Source organism: Indicator indicator, chromosome 14 (genome assembly GCF_027791375.1).
Source record: "Indicator indicator isolate 239-I01 chromosome 14, UM_Iind_1.1, whole genome shotgun sequence".
NCBI classification, from domain to species: domain Eukaryota; kingdom Metazoa; phylum Chordata; class Aves; order Piciformes; family Indicatoridae; genus Indicator; species Indicator indicator.
In genome coordinates, this window is record NC_072023.1 from 11,451,080 (window position 1) to 11,473,182 (window position 22,103).

At 37.6% G+C, this 22,103-nt stretch overlaps 1 protein-coding gene across 1 annotated transcript; it reads right to left on the minus strand.

Annotated features, from left to right (window-relative positions):
* Window positions 1-297: 297 nt before the first annotated feature.
* Window positions 298-21,459, minus strand: RIC8B (RIC8 guanine nucleotide exchange factor B). The gene is made up of 7 exons (XM_054386565.1): window positions 20,968-21,459; window positions 18,016-18,110; window positions 13,242-13,395; window positions 12,805-12,900; window positions 10,237-10,381; window positions 9,917-10,061; window positions 298-592 (listed from the first exon to the last, which is right to left on the minus strand). The coding sequence occupies exons 1-7, from the start codon at window positions 21,442-21,444 to the stop codon at window positions 481-483; spliced, it is 1,224 nt and encodes a 407-aa protein (XP_054242540.1). The 5' UTR covers window positions 21,445-21,459; the 3' UTR covers window positions 298-480.
* Window positions 21,460-22,103: the final 644 nt, after the last annotated feature.

The window sequence follows — 22,103 nt, forward strand, 5'->3', positions numbered from 1 at the left end:
TCCAAGTTTAAATGCCCTCTGCTCCTGTCATTAAGCAAACACACTTCTTTGATTACAATTATATAAAGGGAGAGACTGGCAAGTCAATAATAATAATTAAAAAAAGCAAACAACCCCATCCCCCCACCTCCACCAAAATATCAAGAATGGAAAAACCTACAGAGTTCAGAAAACATGTTCTGGAAAATTAAGTGTTTGTATTTTATTTTACATTGTAGGCTTTCACTTTTTATCCCTTTGAAATACATTTAGTTTTAAGTTAATAAAAGATCATAAACTAATAAACTGGTATGTTCTTTCAACAGACAGAATAAAAATTCAGACATTACACCATAAGACCCATTGCTTAAATATTCCAATAATAGAACAGTTAAAAAGTAATGCTGGCTAGCGTGAGGCTAAAATGTCAAGATAAAAGATGTTGTGGCCCTAAGGAAAAGTGTGGATTAGAGGAGAACTGAGAGTGAAGCAGGTGATGCTTTAGTCTGAATCTGAACTGTCCTGCTTGTTGGTATGGTACTGGTTGACTGCTTCTTCCAAAGGAGCCATTGTCCCATCCGGCCGCACTCCCATTGGTTTTATAAGCTCATCTCTGTAAGAGATTTCAGAAAAGACTCTGTATTAGCATATCACACATATCAATTCACACGTGTACAACACAGTCACATACAGTATATGCTTCAGTACAGAATGAGCCTTTAAGAGGAAGCTATTTCTGCTAAAGCCCTCTGTTTTGAAGAAAGACGAACAAAAAAACCTTCCAAAATAGGTGGGAGGGGAAGAGCAGGACAGATAAAGACTTCATTCATGTAGGCCAAACCTACTTAGCCAATTAAAGACACCATGAAAAGTCAGTGCCTAATAGGCTCAAGACAAGGAGCAGGTTCACTGTTTTAGATACACAAACCAGCTTTTCTTCTGAGACTTCTCTGACAACCATTTCCTCCTAAAATTTCACCTGCCATTCTGGCCAGTATATGCCCAGACAATTAAAATCATTATTTGGTACATATTGGTCTTGTTGAAGAAAATAAATCAGTCACAAGAACATTCCCTGTGTACACCACTACCAGGGGTGGGTAAGTACTTGTTGATTCACTTTTTAAAAGCTGACTGATTCTAATACTGTTGCTTTTGTTTGTGGCAGTTTAATTACAGGATTGACAGCCATTTTAATCTCTTCAAAGCTCCAAAGGCCTCTCAGCAGATAATCCAATTATATCTACTCCACAAGCTACAGCCTCATCTAAGAGATGATTAATTATTGATTAAGCCAATCAAAAAGTATTAGCAAAGATTTATTTAATCCTTACTTTTTATCACCTCATTTATACATGGATTATGGCAAAAGCTGTAAGGGCAAAGATAACATTTTGATTTTTCTGCTGAAAAAAAAATAATGGAGAATACCTCTAAATATTCAGGAGTCACCTTAAATAAAGGAACAGAGGTTTGATGTCAATTTAGCCCTTGCTTGACAGGCAGCCCAGTAAAACTGCCAATTTAACACATATATACCACCCTCCTGAGCCACAGACAATAAAACTCCATCACTCAATGGGGAAGCAAAGGCATTTCACCAATTCCTGCTTGGTCTGCACTTCTACCTTGGCTGAAAAGAGGCAACCAAAATGGCTTATGCAAAGCTGGTGATCCAACTTTAACACAACCACAGGAACATCTGTATTACATGGCATGTGTATGCCAGGCACTGCACAGGCAAGTAGCAGTTAAATTAAGTCTCAAAGAGTCTTCTTTTGCTCAGGAAAAGCAGAGACCGGCAAGAAAAACGCAGCTATTTGCATAGATGTGGCAATCAGATACTATGGTGATAAGCTCCCAAATCCTACTGCCTGTGGTGGGATTTGAAAACATAAGAAACAGGACCTGGAGAAACTGCTGTGGTTTGGCTAATCGGGTCTGGGTGAGAAGCCAGAGGGCAAGGGAAAGAGGCTTGCAATGACCGTATCTGAAGAGCACAGGACGAACTTTGTCTGCACAAGCGTCGAAGAGTAGGCTCTATCTTTAAATACATTGGAGATAGTTTATCACACTTGAGGAATTATAGCAAGTCCTCTTCCTCCAGGCCATGTGATCTATCTATAGTACGCAGATTCTGCCCAAGCAAGAGCATTTTTAAGTTTTCAATTCTCTGCCAGAGATGTGTTAGAGAAGAGCTCAAAAGAATACTCAGTCAGATTCAAAATGGCTCAAAAAATGAAGACTGCAAATCTAGTGTCCAAACAGGACTAGAAACCTGGCTGCCTGCTGTACAAGTCCTCCTCAAAGGCAAAGCCTAGGTATTTCAGAGTTGCATCTAACAGCAAAGACTTTTTCCACTAGGAAAATACCCTATACATTAAGCCCTTGTACACCATTATAAAAAGCAAGTGTTCTTTGAAATCTGTAATCAATCTTGCAACAATTCTTCAGTGCCACTTACTTAAGTTCTAGCCTCAGGAGTGATCTATTACACTTATTTTTGGAAAAGAATAACCTGAAGAGTAACTCCTTGCTCATACTTTTTAAGTCCTAAAGCAAAAACCAGCCACGAAAAATGGAATCACCTCTGCTTGCCCTCTGAGAGGATCCTAGATTTTTGTTCTAAAAACCACAACTCATACTCTTAGGTTGCAACATTTGAAACTACAGCTAGAAGTCACAGAATCACATCACTTACTAGTCATTTATGATTTATTACTGTAACAAAGAAATTATAACAGCTAGTAAAGAATAAAGAAACTGTTCAAGAAGAAGCAAAAACAAGATCCTAAGGTCCCTTTATGTGAGGACCTCCCACTCCTCACATTAATATCTGTAAATATTGCCCCAAGAAGTACTATCTCATCATTTGTCAATCACAAAGACACAGCTCTTACTCTGTGACTTCCCTTTCATGCTTTGTTTTTACATTCTGCAACATACACTCCAGAACTTGACAGAAACAACTCTCCCATCTCTCTCATCTGTGGAGACACTGTACACCAGATGCAACAGACAAGACATCCATATGCACAAGTCTTAGTCTGTGGTTGTTTTGGGGGGTCTTTGGGAGATAAATGCACCTCATTTTGCATGACAATGTAATGCAGAGCTCTGAGTCATTGCATTGTATCTGCTTTCCTGATGCTCACAGCCTTTTCCTCAGCTCACTGTACTCATTTCAAAGTGCACCATTAGGAACTGTGCTGTATTGCATTTGAGGCTTATTCCCAATGCACTTCCTCCTCTCTAGGCTTTAACTATGAGCTAGGCTAGGCTCACATTTCACAGAATAACAAGCTTATTTATCAATTACCTTTCTGTTCCTGCATTAGCTTCCTGCTTTGCAAGTCCCTGAGCAGGATGCTTCAAGTTTGTTTTTCACTCTGTATTAGATGACTGCACATCCTTTCTCAGACAATGCTATCCAGTAAAACTGAACTGTGTGAAGAAATAAATATTCTAGGCCACTAAAGTAAGAAGTAAGGAAAAGAAGCAGGGTTCACCCCAACTTTCACCTAAGTATAATTTTATCCTACAATGGTGTGAAACATGGGATCTTTTCATCGGTGAAGACTTGACTGCAAGCTCTGAACACTGCACAAGCTTACTCCTGTTTTTCAAAGAGGAAAAATACAGAGAGAGACATTAAAAGACTTGGGCTGCCTACAAGCTACCTTCAAAAGTTTGGAACAACTATCTGCAACATAACAGAATTTTGGGTAGGACTGCAAGAGGCATCACTCAGCTAACTTCATTACCCCAAAAAAGCCCACAGAGCTGATCCTTACCTGCTATGAAGACAATCAGCTCTGCCAGCCTCAGCAATTTTTGCCCATTTAGCACTGGCTGCTTAGAGACCTCAGCTGAACTTTGACCATTTGGGCTAGCTGAGGATGTGCTTACTGTCTAAGGTGTGATATAAGGTGGCAAGGGAAGCACCAGAAACCGGCACGTATAGCCTCAGAAGACAGTTCACTATCCAGAAACTGGATGTTTATGGCACATCTGAGGGGCAGAAGAGATTGCTTCAGCCCAGTAGGTGGCAGTGGGAAGACTTCCATTTCCTTGAGGATCTATACAAGTGCACAAAGGGTGTATTTATACATATTTGAACATCCTTGCGTGACCTCCCATAGACTCAAATACACCTTCTTGCAACATTCCTTTTTCTAATGCAAACAAAGCATTCTATTCAAATGTACTTAGAAACACACCATAATTAAACAGTTGGTAAAATGCTTTCTCTTCTTCCACTTCCAGATCTCCCAAGAGTCCCTTCAAATGTATCTATACAAGTTCTAGCTTCCTGCTTGCCATTTAGCTTGATAACGACTCAAAAATCATTTCCTTGTTTTGAAGGGTAACTCTTTCTTGTCTGCTCTATGTGCTATGGGGCAGTATTGACACATGGAATTAATGATGGTGTCTGTAATGAAACAGCCATCATGTAAACATCAGTCTGCTCCTTTGATAAAATGGCATGTTAGGGACCTATTCACCTCCTTATAACTGAGTGCTACATAATAGTTCTGATCCTTTCATGTAACGTTATTTTGTTCTATGATTAGAAAGGGGAAGGAAAAAAAATCAAATCTATGTAGCGTTGCCTTCTTCATTCATCCTATAATTAATTTTGTGTTTTTAATGAGTATGGTTGCTTATTTAGACAGGTTCTCTTACATACTCATTTTGTTGACTTCTGTTCAATGTACAACAAAACCCAAGCTGTGATAATTGGAGAGCATTTCATCAGCAAAAGGATTCTTGCTATTAATACAAGGTTGGCTTGGAAAAAGCATCCTGACATTTTAAATTAGTCAATTAATATACAATTCTACCTACCATTTATAATAGAAAAAAATGGTAGCATTTTTTCCAGACATTTTAATTAACACAGTATTTCCAATGATCTGTGATACAAACAGACAGACTATCATACAACACTGAGTTAAGATGGCTAATTTGGTATTTTGCAAAAAAGGAAAGGTTGAACTAAATCTTTTTGCAGACCTGGGGAGTCTTTTCAAAGCTCAGAGAAGTGCATCACATACAGAGGACACTGATTTAGTCACCAAACAATTCTCAATGAATTAAGACAGAATCAACTCCTACTGCAGACAAAGCCCAAGTTACTTCAGGGCCAAGTTTAGGCATCCAGCAAACTACCTAAGTAACAACTACATCTCCAAAAGGCTGCAGCAATCAAGACTTTTCATCTTCATTTACACTTATAGTTTATATACTTAATGATTTAAAAAGTAAGCATCATCCAGCCAAATTTGAGAACAATATTCATTTCTGTAAAAGCTTTTGTAGAGGCCAAGAGCCAAGTTGGAGCAGGGGAAATGTGTTCACAAACAATATTCATCTTTCCTCCATACATTTTGATGAAACAAATCTGAGTGATGTGATTTTAATTTAGCCTTCTCAATGGTCAATTACCCCATGAACAGATGCCTAAACACCAGGAACCTAACTGAACAAAAAAACTTTGAAGCAAGACCAGAAATAACCAAAAGCATAGATCAGTTTTACATCACCCTCTTCAGAGAGGGAAAAAAAAAAAACGAAAAAAGAAAAAGAAGAGAGAAACCCAGACCACAAAAATTCACTGGCATCTTATGGAACAAGGGAGAAAATCTCACTTTACTACTTATAGTTTCAAAGGGTACAAGGTTAACTGTTAGTAGCCACTGAATCTAGAACACCCCAGTGAGAGACTGGCCTGATTATCCTCATCAGTCAGGAAGGGAAGAACATTTGTCAGCCTTTCTTTATTCACCTTTCTCCAGTACAGGTGTGCTAGCTCTTTAAACCTTAGTTTCCATTACTGGACAATACAAGCAAACTAGTTTTGCTGTATGTCACACCAAGCTCGCTCTAAGCTCTTGTTCAATTTACACAAGTGAAGTTACATAAACCTCTTCAAAATTAGAAGAGGGATCTGTTGGCTCCCTGTCCAACTTTGTCCTCCCTTATAAGCAAAGCACTGCACCAAGCTGAAATTGCGCAGTTCATGGAGTATGTCCCTTCCTACAGTGACAACAAAACTCATCAGAAGTAGGCAACTTGCCACCAGAAGTCTGCCTCAAAGCAAGATTCAAAACCCAGAATCAAGTGAAGGTTCCTATTAAAGCAACCACTTTAAATTTGTAGGTTGCAAACCAAGGAAATAAAAGTGCATTCCAGTGGTAGATTTAAGTCTCTGAAAACTACCAGCGCTGAAGTGTTGAAGCTGGAGGCAGAAGTGTTCAATTTAAAAAACATGGAGGGACTCTCACTACCATCAGCATGTTACTAACTCTTTCTTGTACACAAAACTGGCAGCTTCCCATTTTGTTTAACATCTGCAAACACACAATTGCACTCTATTACACTCATTTCACAGCCTCCCAAAACCAAGCCTTACTTTCTTTTCCCTTCCTGCCAGCACTTCCCCCTCTGCTGCCCCCAATTTTCAGTGTAACAGAAAGGGAGGCAAGAACAGTCAAGTGATTTTATTCATGTTATCACAGCCTCTAAAGGTGTCACATCAACAACACTCTTCCAAAATAATCACTATACTAAAAAGCAACCAAACAAAAACCTTAGAACAAAAAGAGATCCAGCTCTGGAGAGTTTGCAGTCTAAGTACTATAGAAAAAACTGCAGGTGGATGTAACTGACACAGACCGCCCAAGGTACAAGTAATGCTACAAGCCAAGGGTAAGTAGTGACACAAGAGTACCAGCTGCTTAGTGGCTTTCAGTTTGTGGCAGACAACACAGCAGGTGTCTGCAATCCTCTAAATTGAAAAGGCTCTTATGCTACAGTAATGCCATTTGGACTTTTTGTCCAATTGCTATAGTGATAGCAACTGACTTGTCTTATCTCCGGTCTCAATCTTCCTTTAACAAAGTTTTATTGTGGTACTCCTAACACTCAGCATCTTAATTCTGTATCTTACATGGCTATCATTCCATTTTACATAATAGTTCAGTTAAGATTACATGTGCATTGCATTTTCTTGTCTTTATTAAAAAAATTCTAACATGCTACACTTATTTTCCATGCAAATATAGTGAAAAAGTATCAAAATTCTTCACTGCCAGCCACAGATCAGTTTTCTGAGATTCTTCCCTGCTTTCACTCCTGCTTATAATCCATTCTTTGTCAGCTAACAGAAAATCTAGATTCTCTTATCTTTTGCTGTATTCCTAATCTTTAATAAGAGATGTAAAAATACTTGGTTTACTAAATTTCTCTCAACAAGTCTTGTTATCTGAATATCTACAGACTCTCACAAAACACAAACACGTTCGTAGCTGATGAATCTTCCTAAGTTTGAAAAATGGTCCACTTGTATATTACCTAAATTCCTACAGTTCAGTTGTAAATTAGTATTACATTAAGTGTTCCTCAAGAAGTAAAAATTTTTTGCTTGTGCAGAAAAACTGCAAGTCAACACTACAATACAGCTTACAAATATGGGGAAAGAAAACCCAGCAAATTCTAGGCATATTGCATCCAAGAGGAAAAAACTAAAACCCATAGCTAAGAGCATGGGTTTGTTCCCTTCCTGTAGGTAGAAAGTTACAAAATAAAAATCAACTTTCTGTATCAATAATATACTCTTTTATGTGACTTTAAGTAACATTTTCTTTTATGGCCTTACTTCAGTCATTTAAAGCAAATTATAAAAGCTCAGTTATAATCCAATCCACAAGTATTTGAATAAAATCCGTAATAATTTGTGACTGTAAACTCCCTTTGAATTGCTCAATTATATAATTTATTATTTCTGATGACAACTGTTTTCATCCTGTATTTATTCCTGCATACATCATCATATATTTGTTCTTCATGTAAGCAGCAGACATAAGTAGTTACCATGAGATGCTGCTCATTGACTTGGGGAAAATGAGGACCCTTGCCCTTGGGTTTGGATTGTGTCCCATACTTTAAAAAGGTGAAATTCTTTTCCTTATTATCAGCCTATCGATCTAGGAGGCAGGTCTCCTCACCATCAGATCTTCCTGATTCTGTCCAATCCTCCCCATAAGAGGTTTCCTCTGAAGTCCTGTTGCACATCACTCTTTTCTTTGAAGTGCTAAACATTTTTTCCTAAAGAGGTCCTAATCCTGTGAAGTTGATTATAGCACTATTTTGAAGCACTACACCTTAGTAAAGAGCCAGCCTCCCTCAAAAGCAGCTATAGTACAATACCTGTACAGTTTATCAAACATGTTGACAAGCTTCATAGCTTCATACTCTTTTTGTTCTTCTGTCATTTCATCCATTGGATTCGGCACTGGCTCTTCTAAGTGACCAGTGATAAGGTTAATGCTGGAAGTGAAAAACCAATACACAGAAATATATAAATTTTCCACCTTCTTGATAGGAGGAAAGAGGAGCAGACTAACAGAAGCCAAGACTAAAACTGAACTGCACGTGAAAGTTTTTACTAGAAATAGCCAATCTTCACATTTATACCTTCTTTTGTAGTCTTTTCTCATGAATCATATTATCATCTTGTTGATTCACTGTGTTAATTTCTCATTAGCTACAAGAAATACACAATCCAGTAGCACTCGTTATATTATAACCCATACATGAGCAGTTTGAAAGCAGGGGAATAATGATGGTAATAATGACAATCTCATTAGCAATAATGACATAGATAGGGAACAAAATGACAGATACATGTTTGAAACTAATTCTCTACAGGCCTGATTTAAAACATATAGACAGGTTCCAATTACATTTTCTTATTCATGAAAAATCATTGAATTAGTTTACGATTCCCCTCCCATGACAAACTTTGCTCAAAGCAAATTAAGGTTACTTTGAGAATTTACAATGCCAGATTTATTTTCTGTTAGAAGTGAATGGCAACACAGAAACGGTAACAAAAGCAGAGAAGTAGTTTTAAAGAACAATTTCAGGGTAAATTATCTTTTCAAGCAGTTTAATCACAAACATTTAACAGCACTACAGAAAATCAGATGCATAAATCAACTGACAGTTGTCTTGAATGTTTCATTTAAGCATCAGCTCTTAACTAAACAGATGTTACAGTTTTACTTCTATGTATATAATTGGATGTTAGGCTTTCGAAAGAAGAGTAGAGACACAAAAGAGCAAGAGAAAAATAACCCTGAAGTGCAGCAGTAAAAAGAAACCTCCTGTTTTAGAGTTTGTTTCTTGGCATAGAAGCAGTACAATTTCTGTGACTTCTCACACATTTAATCCTGTATTCTATTCATGTTCCTTAATAAGAATCTTCCAAAATAAGCCAGAATCCCCCATCCTACACCTACCCATGTCTGTGTATTTAAAAAATATGGAATAAAACAGAAAAATAACATGCTCCAGATGCCTATTATCATCCATTTCAGAATCTATCTAAAATGGCATCAAATCACAGATGTAACACAACAAACTGAAACCTCTAACACCAAATCAATTACAATTGATAAAAATCAGTAAGACAGAGCTTCTATATGATCACTGAATCCTTCAAACAAATCTATCACATCACTGATCTAGGACTTCTATGTAAGTTATTTTACTCCTTCCAAATTTACCTGTGTGACCTACTCAATTTTTCAGGAAAATTTTAGTACCAAGCAAACTGGTTGCCTGAAACTAGACCTACTGGTTGGTTCCTTTTTAATGAAGTCCTACTTAAAACCTTAAGTAACACTTAATAACACTTGATATCTTTTGTTTTTTTTCTCTGCTATACAGAGATATACCCTACAAACAATAGTAATTAGTTTGGCAACCTCACATGAGTTCCTGGAAAACCTGAGGTAAAAACCATCCTTGGTAAGTTTGGGTTTGTTTTTTTTTTTCCTCCCCTGGCCTCTCTGGAGAAGGTGAAGCAAAAAAATTATGTTGAAACATCTAAATTGCAACAGGATGTGTGAATCTGAAAACAATACTATACTTTGGCTTTGCAGATTTGTATTCTTCTGTATCTGTATCTTCATCATCAGAGTACCAATGCTCCCCTCTTCCTCCTGCCAACAGGCCCCTCGCTGCCAGCAATCCTGCCGCGTTACCATAGCCTGTGTATTTTAACAAGCTGTCAACTGCAAAGAGTGATACAGAAAATTACTCAGCTACAATCAGCTACACAACAAAACCAGCATAATGTTAAAAGAACTGAGAGCTAGAGAAAAAAAGCAAATATATATATATGCGTGTGTGCATGTATATAACTACAGCAAGATCTTGTATAAAAAGGAGAAGAAAAATAACTTTTACCTCTCTCTTTACAAAGAACAAAAAGAAATTCTGCTGCAATTTGCTTTACTCCAAGGTCAACATGTGTCATAAGGCGCACAAGCTTGTTTCTCACTGTTGTGCCAACTTCTGGACGATTTGACACATCTCTTAATGGAGGCAGTACCTAACAGCACAAGAAAAGGAGAAACAGGAGAGAACACGTGGCAACACGTATCCAGTCTTGCAGAAACAAAACTGAACATGAAAATACTGTAAACTCTGCTCTTTCTAAGAAAGGAATATAATCAACCCTGCTAAGCTTATATGCACTAGTAATGACTCTTGCGTCTTAACATATTCAGGTCTTGTGATCTGCCATCCTGGGCAGAAGAGTGCTCAGTCCCAAAGTTCCTATTTGGAGGTTAAAAGTAAAAATAAGTGTCGCAGAACAGCTGGTCAACAGGCAACAGTAACTTCATGTTCTTGGGGTTTTTTTCTGTTTTGTTCAAATATCTGGCAAAAGTACTAAAACACCAGCTTAAGGAAACTTACAATGTTAACATCAGGTGTCATCTATACAGAACAATGAGTATACTTTCAATGAAAAGGCTGGAAAATAAGTCACATTTCAAGTTCCACTACCACGTATTCCAAAAATCTGTAGATTGTATATAGAGAAAATGTGCGCTTCTCCCAGGAAAAGCTCTCTTAAAAGCTGACGTTAAGTTTCAATAAGATTTGGGAAAAAACACTATTTAACAGTTCCTCAAACACACTATCAGTAAATATCATTAACCTTGTTAACTTCAGGCCTCAAGAAAGGCAAGAGGTACCTGAAATATGGATGATTTTGCAGTCTAACTCCCACATCCCTTTGCATATGCCTACATTGATTTTTTTTCACGATCACAGGATATGATACAATCTACAAATAAATCTAGGCCATAGTATCAAATATTTAATGATCTGAAGATTCCTGTAAGAATTATGGATCTTCAGTATTTTACTAGGGAATGAAACTCAAGACGTCACTAATTGTCATAAGAAATTGCAGGCCCTTTGTCTTCTAGGTGTCTAATGTAAAATTGTCATGTTCTGGGCAAAATTACTGGGAACCAATATTTAATATATGAGTATTCATAGCATTAACTACAAAAAACCCCAGACTCCATCTTTTTCAAACCAAGTATTCAAACAATTAGCAGAAACATTTTACTTTGTCCCTGCTTACATTCCCCAGTGGGGATAGTACCATGACCGCCATTATTTCACAGAGTGTTGTAAGAATGAATTAATGTTTTTAGAATAGTGTAATACTAATACAGTGATGAGTGCCATAGGACACTCCATGAGGAAATTAATCATTCTGTCTTCAGATCAGAATTTGAATAGCACACAATAAATAAAGCCTAAGGCCAACACTTAACAATGAGGGTAATTCAAAATATCAAACATCCGGTCATGCAGTTAGCAGCACCCATCCATTCTCTGCACTATGAGAGGCAGTGGTCCTGTGGTAAGAGACAGCATGCAATTGTATCCTGACATCTAGACACAGAGATGTCATAAAAAACACACAGACAACTTCATTTTCTAACTTTTGAACACTTGGTTCTGTGACTTTTTTTTTTGTTGTTGTTTTTAATGGAACAGATCAGAAGAGTATCCTAGGGAAGAACTGCTGCAAACAAAACCAATAAACACCAAGAAGGAGTATCTTAAATTCCTCAAGAATACTTCTCTGGTATTAAGGCAGTAAATAGAGGCAAATCAAGTTCTTTTCCACTATGAACTCCATTTATTAATTCAGGCACAGCTTTGATCTGGGAGCAGCATCTAAGATGCAACCTGAAAATCCCTGCAGTCTAGGTAAAAGAACTTAGCTGGTTTCAGCTACCTCTCCCTTGCTCATCTTTTAACTTCTCTCTACTCAACTTCAGGAAAAGCAGCAAAACAGCAAATACCACACCCAACCACCAGGCCACAGAGATGTTTTAGATCTTTAACCATGGCATGGAAACCTTGATTCCTGTAAAAAGCCAACCCACAGTCTGTGCTGCATGAAACAGCACTTTTAAGAGACTAAGTGATGAAGCACACCTCTGTTCAGGAAGACTTTTATTCTGACAGAACAGCTGATGAACACTGGGTGTACAAATTTCAATTGTAGTGACTCCTGCCTGCTGAGGTCAAACTAAAGCTCACACAGAATTTATCAAAACACCTGTAGCTTCAGTGGCTACCACACAGCTTTGCCAAGTTTTATTAACTGCACTGAACATTTTTTTGATATGCTGGATGTAAGGGGACAGATATCACCTCCATGGTGACCCACATTAACACAGCTTTAGAGTACCCCTAATATTATTTAACAGCTCTGCAAAATGTATTGTGGAGCTTAGGCCATAACATTTATTTTACACGACTGAAAAATTCTTTCTATAACTGACAGTTGTCAGAGACCAAACAAAGTATTGCAGAGAACTTTATGGTTATTTAACATGAAACCATTCATACTTCTGAAGTATGTATCTTGCACTGATGAACAAACCTCCAAAAAAATTATCATTAGCTTTACACTCAAATTTTGATGAATATTTTACTTACCTGAGCTTTAATAAACTTCCTGATATTCCTGTGAGTTCGGCAACATCCAGTTAATAAACTAAGAACTGGAGTCAGACCTTCTCTATAGCTGCTTCCCTGAAATATAACAGAATACAAATAAAAGCATTTTTAAGAGCTAATCCTCCTTTTCAAATTCTATGAACCCTTCAATGAACTCCTATGTGACAGCCAAAATGTAAACTTTACATAGATATAAACAAAGAGCCAAATGTTCACTCTCACACACACAAGCAAGTAAGCTTCAGATGATCACAGGAATTTTTTCTCCATTTTGAGAAGTTTCCCAATCTAGAAAGGAAGGACATCCATATTTGTGCTAAATCCTCTCTGAAAGCTTTGTGAGAAGCTTTACAGATGTGCAATTTTGCTTTAATGAAAGAGGAGGCCCCTTTTGTAAGGACCTTTGCAGCCCATACCTTGTCTATTCTCTTCTCCATAAAATCCAGTAAAATCTGAATTGCTCCCATATTCATACCATTGTATTTTATATCTGTTTCCTCTTGGGATGATGGACTAATAAGAACATCCAGGCAAGAAACAGGAACATTGCTTAAGAGATTGATTGCATTGCTGAAACAGATTTAAAAAAATTCATTAGTCATTTGGAAGAAAGAATTGAAAGCAAAGTACAGCTCATCCCAAACTGTTTGTACAACTGCAACCAAAAAGAGGTCCTGCAATTAAAAAGAGGTCCTGCAACTCAGTGCTTTATTTTCTACTCTCTGAGTTTTATAGAAGCTGGCATGCCTTACTGTTCCAAGAGCCAGCTTATAGGCAAACAAGAAAAAAAGACAGACAAAAGCTCCAAAAGCTATACTGCAGCAGTGCGTTATGAGTTCCAGCCCCCACGGTATCCTATAAGGCATAAGGCACAGCTTCCAGCAGCGTGTTGCAGCAGCTGATCTTGCAGGACAGCAGGGGGAACTCTCACACTGATTTGCAGCAGTCGGAGTTTTATCCTTCCTGAAACCGAAAACATTTTACCGCACATCGCAATTACGATCATTAATGTGACAAAGTACACCATAGAAAACATTTCCTCCTACTGTAACAGTGGGGTGTGGTGGCAATTTCTCAGGTCCCACTTCTACTCTCAGATCTCTCTCAGGTCTTCAGTTTTACTTAGCTTGCAATGTATAGGGCACACAGGCGGCTTTTAACACATGACAAAAAGATGCAGGTTTATTTACCAAACACTACCTTTCAAGTAACTGTCAACTCTCTGCATTCTATAAAGCACAGAGGAGCACTTCCCAAATATCCATTAAGTGATTTAAATTAAACCAAAGGGTCCCTTCCTCCTTGTAAATGGAGTAAGGTGGAACATACTTTGCAAGGGTCTCCTGTATGATACACATCCCTTGAGTTTGCTGTCTATCCCATCCTCACTTATATCTGCACTCTTCCTGACTACGGGGATAAATTATACAGATGCTGCAAAAATTAGAATTCTGTCATTATTTATTTGCTGATGCCCAACTAAATGTATAAATTAATATATTTAGCAAGACTACAGAACTCTGTAGGCTTATATATGCAGACTTCAAAGCTATGAACCAAACTACAAGCACTGATGTTTTGAGGGTTGGTAAAGTGATCCAAGAACAGAGAAAACTTTCCAAACGACCTCAGTGAACACTTGTAATAATATCTGCTTAAAAGCTGCCCTCAGTTTTTGTGTTATTAATACAATTCTAATGAATAATGAGCAAAAGAGAAAGAAAATTATGGCAAGCAAACATACCAGAGTTTCTAATAAACGTGCTGCTTTTTGTCTGATCGGACAGGGTGGCTGTTGCACATTGTGCCATCTCCCTTTTGCTCTTTTAGCAACTGACTTTCAGGCAACTTCTACTTTTTGGAAGCTTGCTGTCTTTGCTTAGTTTCTGATTCCTTTTTAAAATATGCCTTTTATATCACGGACATTACTCTCCAATAATTCAGGAATAGTAAGAAACAAAACAGAGTGAAATTCAACAAATATTTGGTGGCTTCAGGTCTTTCATCAAAAGTTCTCTTTTTACCAGTTTCTTATTAAACAACCAAGTTCCCAAACACCTACAAAATTAATTTTCTGGATCACTGTGTCTGAGCTATTCTTTTCAATAAATGAAGCCTGGCTTTCTGATCTTTGTCACTGCACTGACAGTTTTATTTGTGGTAGAGGAGTGTATGAAATTCTCCAGCTACCAGGAAGTCAGTGACTATGCACAGATCTGCACAATAGTGTTTGCATTCCTACTCCAGGGGGTAGAAATACTGCGTATATTACTCTCCCCTTTTCGGCTTGCTAGAGATCATTAATCACTGGGACATGACATCCACCCACTCATGCTCCCAGCCCCCTCCTGATATGCAAATTCAGAAGCAAAGGCCTATTTAGAGCTGCTGAATGCCTTGATTAAAACCTTGTTAGTGGGCAAAAATGGCACTCACTAATATGTGGTGCTTTAAGCTGTTCATATTCAAATGTTAAGTAATGACATGACAGAACCACAATGACGACAACAATACCGGGTACTAAATTAGTTAAGATATTTTTATAGGTAACTTCTGCATATTTATTATAAATAGAGTCACACTGACAATCAGCACATCACAGCTCAGGGCATGTATCCAACACCTGATACATAAAATAAATCCTCAACTTAGACATTCAGAGCACAAGCATTCATACAACAGGCTGCCCAAGCCTTTCATTGAAGCATCTTGCATTCTGCAGATTTACAGACTTGGAGGAGTGCAAGTGATCAGCAATTTGAAGAAATATATTTATGCCTCCCTGATGCTTCATAAAGTTTACTCTGAATTCAACACTGCTTATACTTTATTCCATTTTTAACATTATTTTTCCTAATTGCCTTACTGACAAGCTCCAGGTGGAAAGCAGAGCAAGAAGTTGCAAACCTCTGCTCTCTGACTAACACCTCATCTGAAGCAACAAAGACTGCATGGTCAGAGACCAGCATACTGAAGAGACCAAATGATGATACAGCCTCCTTTTTTCAGCTATGCTGTTAGATATAGACTGCTAACACAGTTACTCTTTTATTACTGAAACTCCTATCAGGAATGAAAGCTTTGCTTGACCAAATACACCAGGGGAATGAAGTGGGGCCCTCTGATCCAGGCCCCTGATCCCTCCAAGGATTTGCAGGGGCATTACTTCTGACTGTATCTTTTCTATTCCAGAGCTGCCTTGTGATGAAAAAAGTCTTTGTGGCAAAGCATATTAAATTATTCTGCCTTTATTGCGTCCTGTAGCAATCAAAGACAAAATTCAGGTTCTACAAATGGGCTGAAATATCTGAATCACTAAAGTCAAATCAGAGCATTTTTTTAATGTGCCAGAAGAGCACTGCACAAAGTATGGCGTAAATCAAGATCAAATACTACAGGCAGCAGTACTCTACTTGTATGCTTTTTTCTATCAACTTGAGTCAAACAGACTAGCTACAGCTAGCTAATGGAGGGATAAAATTATTTTCCCAGCATAACAGAAAGACTGATACAGTGCTATACTGAGTCAGATTGAGAAGGGGAAACAAATGAAGTGATGTAAGGCAGTGAAAACCATACTCATTTCTTTTCTGCTTCTCCCTCTCAGAGTTACAGACAATCCTTGCCCTGACTTGGTATCTCCAAAAGGTCAACACAGGCAGCATATCTACACAAAACTATATTTTCTGACTGAAACAAAGAAAAAGAACAAAAATCACACCAATACTACCTAGTCTCCACAGCTGTTCTTGTTGAATCTCATTTGTAAGCACAAAAATCTAAAGTCAAAAAGACCTGCATAACCTGCATCCTTTTGCAATAGTGTAAGAGAATTATATTTTACAGAGTAATTAGACTAGTCACATTCCTGGACAAGGAAACAGAACATGTTTTCACAGGAACAGCATCAGCTGTATAATAATTCACCAGAGTTTCAGGCAGTCTTGCTGACTATGTACAAGTTTCAATGCTAAAGGCTGATCTCAGTGTTCTTTAGTTGTTGAATTTATCTAAATCTCTTCAATTTTCCCAGCAGTGGGAAACTTATTCTCACCCTCCATTAAAGAAGGATGAGAGCACAAAACATTCACTATTAGCAACAGCAAAAAGAAAACATTGTCTTTTAGGACACACTTAGCACTAACTTTAGTCATGGCAACTACTGAAATGGTATCTGAAATTATTCCTGACTAGTCTCCACCAGCTGAGAAGGGCTCTGATGTAGGATTTTAGTGTTCACCTACTAAGACTGTTGATCTCTAAGAGCTTTCAAAGATTTTAATCAAGTTCATTTAACACTTTCAAGATTGCTGGGTGTGAAAACTATATCCTTCTTCCCAGACACTGCTGGTTCAGATCTTCAAGAGATCCTACACTTAGACATCTCTGAAGTAGAAAACGGCAACACTAACTTTCACTGCTGAGAGACAACAGGTGACAGTGTTTGAAGCTACTGTAGTGTAAGGCCCTATGGGCAGCTGGCCTACTTGGATAAAAATATGGGTGTCATTGAAAAAATAAATAACACTGAACAGAGAACCACCACCTCATCAAAAATACTCTGAATTTTGATTGAATTACTGGCTGCAAATGCATAACAAACAGTTGGGTGTAGGGCTGAGGAAAAAGAAACAAAGCATTTAAAACTGCAGTGATTCACTCACCTCTGAATAAAAAGAAAGATCATTACCAGGGAACTGGAATTTGTACTTTTAACAAAGCAGCCTAGAACTACTGAAGATAAAAATATCAACTTGGTACTTCTATCCCAATCCATCAGAATTGCAAAAGTTACACAGAAAAATCTCAAAATGTAGTTTTTCCATCAGCTTTTGTACACAACAACAGAAGCTGCACTCCAGTTTGCACTACCACTAGAACAGAACAGAAGCTGCACTCCAGTTTGCACTACTCCTAGAACTTCCATTTGTATTTTCATCCTCAGTTACACACACTTCAGCTTGATTATTACTGATAAAAAACCCCAACCTTGCCAGCCACTCTTTCTCTGGAACAGGGGACATGCTTAAACAGTATTTCAGGCAGCTTTCATCAAAAAGATTAGTAATATTTTACTCAAAATTACAGTTTTCATTGCTTACCTGATTTCCACTTTAGATTTTAGGCAAAATAGTTTTTTCAAAAAATAAATAACCCTTTAGAACAGATTAGCTTTGTAGTTCTACCAACCTGTGCAACTCTTCAGTTTTATCTTCAGTAGGGCCCGTGGTTAACAAGCAGTGCCGAAGGATGGCAGCCATGTAACGAAATTGATGAGATTCAGTCTATATAAATATAAATTATGAAGATATTTTTTCATTTTGAAGATTGCAAGTAGGGGTTTCAGGTCACTAGAATAATAAAAATTAAAGATGGAAAATACCTATTAGATCATAACATCCATCCCTATCAATAAAAGGACTGTACCTTAGCGTTCACTGACTGCTTAATGCAACATAACTGTCACATGCTGGCTGGCCTTTTAGCTAGGCCTTGTAAAAGTTACTGGGGACTTTCCCAGTTCAATCAGCCTCCAATACCAGAAAACCCCACTATAAGCATTTTTTCAACTCCATACCACTATTCCTAACATACCACTACTACCTTCCTTCCTGTATTTACACCCAGACAGCTCTTCATCCATTTAGATCACATATGTTCATAAACGTCTCTTCCTCATTTAGAGCTTTGGCTGACAATAGATCACTTTCCCACCCAGTCTAATTCTAATTCACTTGCTTCTGTTCCCTTGATACCTTTTCTTCATTTCTTTAATAACTTCCCCTACTCTCAGCAACCTTATTTGCCCTACTTTTGCTATTTCCAAGCGATTTGCCCTCCCAATTTCTGACTAGACAGGAACCACACTAAAATAAACCAGTAACTGCAATCATGTAACTGAATACCATTGTCCTCATCCTTTTTCATTAGCTCTTGGCATCCATAGTATGTTCTGATGTGTTTGACCTAGCACAAAGCTCCCCAATGCGTTTTTTGTAACATCAACATCCAAATCTGCCAGCTGTACCACCTGCAGCTCTTGTCTGGCTTTGCTACTGTGAAACCATCTCCAGGCATCAAATATGGGTGTTTCAAATAGTTCTTTCCCCCTTAAATGGATCTCATGTAGTTTTCTACCCACATTACTCACCTCTGTGCTCTCCTACTTTCCATCCTGTCTACTATTAGTAGTCTCTTCAAACTCTGCATCGTCAACCCACTTAACATGCTGTTTACTCTTTTTAGAGATCATTAATGTTTCCACAGAGATACTTACTGAGCAGAATGTCACCTAAGACATCTTGCTAACAGTTTGCAACTACTGAAGAGCTCTTTAAAGGCTCCTTGCTTCTAGGAAATTTTAGTAAAGTTACTACATCAGCTTTATCTCAAAACACAAAATAAGCTTCTCCCAACCCAAAATGTCTTAAACTCTCAAAAAAAAAAACAAAAAACCAAAAGCCCCCAAACAGAATTTCCGCCAGCCTGAAGGAAATTTTCCTGTCAGCTGCATGGTTGATTTTAGGGAGGAAAGAGTTTTGTGGGACAAAACCTCTCTCATTCCACAGACAGTGGCTACACAATACCACAACTGTGTACTGCCTGGTTCTCAGTTGTAAACTGGCCTTCTCATGTCTTGAGATTACCAGTATTTTCTAAGATTACACTAACTTCAAGATCCAGTATTCAAGAGTTTACTTCTTAGGAGGTGAACATGCAATATAGTTTAATTTTCCAACTTAACATCGGACGTTGGGGTAATTTTCTCCACTTGAGTTTCTATCTCCAAAACAATCACTGGCTGATACAAAGAACTTTCTCCGACAAAGTCAAAGATATTTTTAACAAAGGTCTGTGTCAGGAATATGAACAAGGGAAAAGCCCTTCACTTCATTGGTATTTCTTTCACATTTGAAGTACTAGGTTCTCTGCTTCCCCCTCTACTCACTCAATCTTACATTTCAGTATTTCCTATTCAGCATATTCTTGAGACACTAAAGCAAAGCCTAAGCTTCAGACTTTTCTCAAGTTTTACATTACTTAATGTTATGATTAATTTTTTATTTGTCATTTAGAAGAGTGCAGTAAAAAGAACAATTAATTGTCAATTCTAGCTACTATAAACTTGTGTTTAGCTTCACATGCTGCATATTTACAATATCCAGTGAAAAGTTCAAAACACTGTTTTAGAGACAATAGGATATGGACTAAGAATAAAGATTCTCTATATAATTCTGTTACTGTAGAACAAACTTAGCTTATTCAACAACAACAACAAAAAGTTATTTCTGTTTATGAATTTCGGGATGCAACACAAGGAAGCATACTTGTCTAAGAAAAATGAATAATGAAAAAAAGAGAGGTAAATCTTTTTCATTAGAAATAACAGTGAAAATACATTTGGTTCTTATACTTGACCTCATCTTAAAAGATCATGAAGTTCAAATCTGGTGTTTGGAGGATAGAAGATAAAGATATTAAAACCAGCACCACTTCAGATTTAATTGTTTAAAATTAGAGTTGATGTGCTTATCAGCATGCCCAGAAATCAGAAGATAACTAGGGAGACTTCTCAGTCTAATGATTAGCCTGTTGCCTTAGTCTATTATCTCCAGAGATGTAGCCATCTGATATGCTTACATTAAAAAGCCTTTCCTAGCCAGCTAATTATGAGTGAGGAGCATTTATTTTCATTTTTTAAATCTAACAGTCCTCTTTACATTTTCATACAGTTCTAACCTGTATATCCCATCCAAGCTATTCTCCCGTTACACAGAACACGTATCGATTGCATTGTTTGCCTAGCTAGTAACAAGAACAAAAAAGGTATTTTGATATTCAAAGAAATGAGTGTTGACCAAAACATGTCTTGAAAGTCCAAGATCATCAATACATGACACAATCACAGTTCAAACAAACACATCTTCTCAGGCTGATTTTGCACATAACGAAATTATGATACAAAATTTCAAGACTACCTTAGCTGTTATTTTGAAAACCGCAATCATATTCCATCAAAATTATGGTAGCAAAAGCATTAACATCCTTGCTCTGAGGTTTGGACAACAACTGCCTCTTGAGTTCTGTCTCTTGCATGCTAAACAAAATCAATTAAAAAAAAATACTTGGGTTAAGCCTTACCTCGCTGTGGACATTCCAACTGTCAAGTGTTACATTAAAAAGAGCTTTTAGTGCCTCAATGGCACAATCTGTCTCTTGCAAAGACAGGGGAGGCCTGTCACGATCTTCTGCTACTTTATATTCTTCCATCCATCTTACACTCAGGGAACTTTCCAAAGCCCAAGTCAAAACTTGCACCCCTTGTAGTTCCTGACGCAACTGTGATCTAATGTCTGTGTGCAGAAGTGACAAGAGGAAGAGGAGACGTAAATCAAAGCATTTAATGTCATCAACAAACTCTTGGTCCTTGCATTTTTCCAGAAGATTGCAGAGCATAGCTGCAAGATTCAGTTCCAAACTGAGCTTCTGTGCAACAGCACTATTAAAAACTATGTTACAGAGGCATTTCAAAGCTTCTACTATAACAGGAAACTCAGACACTCTCTCCAAAGGATCTTCTGCAGTGTCCAGCTTTGCTAGCCTCATAAGGATCTGCATGTTCCTCTTTGTGGTCACAGGCACTAACACTTTCTTGTCTCTGGAGAGAATCCGGAGGGCCTCCAAGCAGGCAACTTGACATGAAGTTTTTGTGTCTTTTTCAAGGATGTTTAGAATTCCCTCACACAGTTTCTATGCAAACATAAACAAAAAAAAAAAGGGAACAGTTTTAGCATCAAAATATTGGTGGTAATAGGAAATCTCTTTTGCTAAGCTTTCATGTAACATTTGAGTTTTCAGCTGACTTGAGAAATGAAGCATTCTCTATTAGCTCTTCAAAATACGAACTACTGCAAAACATCTGTAGAGTTACATAATGGTTGGCCTCATGATCTTAAAGGTCTTTTTCAACCAAAAAGACTCTGATTCTATGATCACCAAAAGCAGTTTTCCTCATGTATGCAATCCAAATACATCATTGACAAAAGCATTAAGCCAAAAGGACAGATGCTATCCACCATTGCCAGTTACAAAGTTTTCTCAGTATCAGGACTGAAAACTTGGGTAGCCAGAGTAATGAGGCTAGACAGAAGTGAAAGGTTTGAAAAATACATCAGAGTAGAACAGTCACACCTACACTACCTGCAAAATTACAAGTTAAGGTTGTTTCAGTCAGGAGGCTGGGAGAAAAGAAACCAAACCAAAATAATATACAAATA